This window comes from Ruditapes philippinarum, unplaced genomic scaffold (assembly GCF_026571515.1).
Source record: "Ruditapes philippinarum isolate M1 unplaced genomic scaffold, ASM2657151v2 ctg4499_1_1_1_1, whole genome shotgun sequence".
In the NCBI taxonomy this organism is placed as follows: domain Eukaryota; kingdom Metazoa; phylum Mollusca; class Bivalvia; order Venerida; family Veneridae; genus Ruditapes; species Ruditapes philippinarum.
This window is the reverse complement of record NW_026866763.1, coordinates 1-4,751: the sequence shown is the minus strand read 5'-3', so window position 1 is coordinate 4,751 and position 4,751 is coordinate 1. Positions and strand designations below refer to the sequence as shown.

Here is a 4,751-nt window from a genome sequence, read left to right as displayed (position 1 = left end):
CCTACCGACAGCTCTTGTTTAAATTTTTATTTTTATTTCATTTACTGTATAAGTACTTATTTCTGTGGGCTGAAAAATCTGCGATTTTGGTTAAAATAAGGGGTTTTAAATTTCTGCGTATCATATTTCTGCGGTGTCATCATTCTCGCATTGATGTTTTTTATTTCTGCGTTTTAATTTAGATATTTTTACAAAATTAACCGATACAAACAGACAACATTTCAAGATATGTTGATGTTACATGTACATTACTTCCGGTAAACATGCAGACGACTTATAATGTGTGTTCATCGTGATCACCATGTATCGGTATATAAAATATGACAAACAAGATCAACAAGGAAAGTCGGCATTCAATGAACGCAATAAACAAAACGTAAATAAACAAAAATCAACAACGTGCAATGACAACAATTAATTGTAATACTGCATGTGTATAAATATGTCAAAAGTGTGAAAAATAAGCAATGGTAGTATCGCATGTAGACACAATATATTGTTCAAATACAAAAGGGTATGTTTATTGCAACCGTCAAACTATAATAGTTTTATTTTTAAAATAAATCAAGCTTAGGGTGAGCGAAAATCATACAAACATGATATTTTTTTTAAACAAAAAGAACAAGTAAAGTAACTTTTTGTTCTAATATTTCATTCAAGACGGGTACATAAAGAAAAATTATTCCCATCTACAAAAGCTGATAACGGTACATGGTAATGTAATTATACAATACAGGTAGTTGACATATTCCGACATACATGTAGACATAGCAAAAGGCTTAATTTTCTGCGGTTTTTAAATCTGCGGTGTCGTTATAAACCGCAGAAATAGCAGAAATAAAGTTCCCGCAGAAAAAAAGTACTTATACGGTATTCTAGATTTAGCTATTACTTTATTTCTTCTGTCTTATTATTTTATTACCATAATTAATAGTTTATATATTGTATATAGATATAGAGATGAATACAAATGTTTTTGTTTTTTCTTTGTTTTATTTCTCTTTTTCTTAATGTTTGTTTTAATATTAATTTTATTTTCCTGTTTGGAACTGCTCTTTTTTCTTCTTTTCATTACACCCCCTTTTGCTTTAATTTAACAAAAACTTGTTTTGTACATTTTGGAATCTGGCTGTTATCAAGCTGGCATATTTTAAGTCTATCATGATGTACTGCAACTGTTTTTGATTTGTTTTGAATAAGATAAACACAATTTGATGACTAAAAATGGTCCATCCCAAGGCATTTGTAGTTTTTTTTTCAATTTTGCCTGTCTTTTGTATACAAGGTCTCCTACTTTAAACTTTTTTTCTGGGTGATGCGGCTATCGTAATCACGCTTTTGCCTTAATGAAGTGGTTTGGAGATGATTTCTTGTGATTTGGAAACATTCCTCTATTTTGGTCCTTAGTTCACTGACATATTGTTGTGTATCTTGAGGAGACACTCTGTAATATAGGCCCACATTTGCCAGAAATTCCCTAGTAGAAGGTAACTGTTTATCTAAATTACTGCTCTGCAGGATATCTTATTATAACCCTGGCGTGAACTATAAACTGTCCATGGTGCATTATCGATACAACTCTTATCAGAAACAATATGGCCATTTACCAGTGGTCAGTGTGGATTGATTTCACCTCAACATTAGATAAGGTCTTAGTAATGAAAATAATGTTGATTCTGTGAAATATGTTTTATATAGATTAAACAACTGATTACAAATATAATAACAAAGCCATTAACTGTCATAGTGTAACATTAAGTTTTACAGTTTTAAAATACATGCATGATTTAATACAGAAAGTTGTAGGTATTTTACAGTTTAGAATATTAAGTAAACAAAGATGCAGTTAAGGAAACTGATATAACAAATAAATAAATCAGTAGTACTGCATGCCGCATTCCAAACAAATGTAGTAAAACAAATATTACTGTCTATGTCTGAAGAGTTTGCAAGTACCTGATTGATTCTTCTTTGAAAAAATAAAACTATTTTCGCAACCTGTGTGAAAATCATGAATTTATAATAAATACATGTACATCATCAATAAATATTAAGCTTGTTATTAATAGCAGCTTAAACCACCACACAAATAACCTAGCAAGATAATTCAAAGAACTGAAAGTATGCTATATTAAATAGCATTTTTGTAAAACCGAGATTATTTTCCGTGACTCACATTCTTACATTTTTAACCTTTTTGAAGAATTTAATTTGTCATGAAAAAATGAATCCCAAAACCAGGAAACAAAAATAACTGCATTTGAGTAAAGCATACAGAGAAATTAAAAAAAATCAATTTGTTTTATAGATGTTTTTATTTTGACCTTGGGGTTGATGTAAGTGGTCTCTTTCTACGTTCACCGTGTTGTGGTGTGTCATCAAGCTGACGTTTTGATTTCTTCTGTTTAATATTTGGGAGGTCACAGAGAGACACAAAGTGTGCTTCAGGCCCAAAGTCATACTCAACTTCACCACATGAGTTCCTTTTCAAAACTCCACTTTCAACAAAGTTGGGTAGCACACTGCTATGACTTCCAACTGTTTCCATATACGAAATTTGTAACTGCATAAGTTCAGCGAGTCTTTCAATTGATGACTGTGGTGGGAGCCATTTCTTTGGATTAGCCGTTTTAAAACCTGCCTTTTGACTGGCGTCTTCCTTTTTACCAATGGTGATAGCTCGAATATCATCGAAGGAAACATTTGAATTTTGAAGTCGTTTTGGAGTGTAGAGGTTTTTTAACAACTCGATGAACAGTTCTTTATTAAGGACACATTTCCCTTCAACCGCTTTGTACAAATTATTTCTTAAATTGGCGTTGTCAATCATATTTCAATACAGTTTCATGGGATATGGCATGGAACTTTGGTATGAAGTCATTTCCACCTAGGCATAAAGTAAATGCTATTTTCATACCAATGTATTGATCATTGTACCTGTGCTCAAACAGTGACAACATTCCTGTTATGTTGTATGTGTCAACCTTACCCCAGTCTTCTGTAAGACAGCAAACATGTCGTTTTTGTATGTGCCATCGTCATGTCTTGGCCAAAATTTGCTGACACCATATAAGACACCATATAAATGTATATACACAGCGTCAATGTCAGCAGACGTAACATAACACACGGCAGTATCTCCTGTGTTCATCTCACTTTGAGAATGAATAAGCCAATCTGCAACAGACATCTCGGCTTCACCCTTTCTTTGTTTAATGTTTCTCATTTCAGAAACGCAGCGGTCCTCATTGTCAGCACTAAATTTACAAATGATTGGTACACTGTAATCCCCTGGACACTCACAACTTTGACTGCATATACAGGTTTTATTGACAATTAATTCACTGTCCACTATTATTCCGACATCTTTGTTCATTCTCAAGTTTCCTATATTTCTAGCAAGGTATGTACTAACCAGTCTTTTGCCTGTTTCAGTTTTGGTAATTACATCCTTGTCATACACAACATCACTGAGAATATGTTCACTAGTTTTCAAATGTCTTACATCTTTTTCTGACTTGCTCCTCCGTTGCTCACGGGTGTTTGCTTTGAAATCGTCCGGTGTGAAGCTGTATTTTTCCTCACACACAACAATCGTTGAAACAATTGACTGTTTAGATAATCCAGTCAACATTTTCTCAACAATTACCAAATATTCTTGACCTGATTTGATGTTACCAACTTTGAATTTCATACCTGCAAATTCTATAGTGCATATTTTCATTGCATTTGTGATTGACTTCGGTATATACGGTAAGTTCAGTGCTATATACTGATCCAGTTGGACTGTTGTAGAACATGACGTAATTAAACTTTTCAGTGCTCTTTGAATGCTGAGAGACTTTGACACCTTCGGTTTTGAACTGTCCGGTTTCAGCAGAGCCTGGCAGGCGTTGTTTTCCGAGGAGAAGGCATCTATTAATTTTGTCTTTTTCTCTACTTCCTTTTGTCTTCTTTCTTCTTTTGCTTGCCTTTCTGATTTGGCTGTAACAACTTTTGACTTTTGTGTACGTTTGATTGTAACACCTTTGCTTCTCTTGGCTCGATTCACAAGGTCTTTAGGACCTTGTATATCATATGTTTCACTACTTGAAACATCCAATTTTATAAGTTTCTAATTTCGTAAATACCTTTCCAAAAGATATCTGCCGACATCATTGCTTGCCGAATCAAGTATTGTTGGTGGTAGTAACAGTGGAACCTTGGTGTAGATATTACATGGTGTTGGTGATTCTTCAAGAGACAAAGCGCTTCTTCTCAGTATCAAGGAAGTTACAGGATATATGTGGTTTAGGTCAACTTCTGACACATCCATGCCGAGTTTGTCGTTATCCTGACTCTGCTGTAGTTTTGAATCAGTGTTTTGTCTTGTTTCGTTGAGGGAATCTATCAAAGACATTCTACACGTCACAGAATCAACATTTGAACCAGACCTAAATCCTTTCAAAACATCAATATGGTCCATTTCTCGTTTTGTGTCACTTGAAAAATTTCTATTGCTGTTTTTTAAAGGTGTGCTGTACAGTGTCTGTTTCATACACTGGTGAAAATGGCCAGCTGTGTAATGACTATGTAAAAGCAGAACACAATATGGTGCATAGGATGTTGCTCCATTTACAAATGTAAAGAGAAGTGAGCTCTTAACAGCAGCTAGTAGCAGATTATATCCAGGCTTTCCTCCGAGTCGTTCAGCAAAGGCTATCGAGACAATGTCATCACAGTGTCGCATCATGTCAACATGGAGGGGAAAA

The 4,751-nt window shown here is 34.1% G+C and overlaps 1 protein-coding gene across 1 annotated transcript; it reads right to left on the bottom strand.

Moving 5' to 3' along the window:
- Window positions 1-3,542: 3,542 nt before the first annotated feature.
- LOC132733585 (uncharacterized) lies at window positions 3,543-4,746 on the bottom strand (the record flags this gene model as incomplete). The annotated part of the gene is given in 1 exon segment (XM_060720247.1): window positions 3,543-4,746. A coding segment is annotated over 1 exon segment (632 nt), but the record flags the coding sequence as incomplete, so codon positions are not given.
- Between the last annotated feature and the right edge of the window lie 5 nt (window positions 4,747-4,751).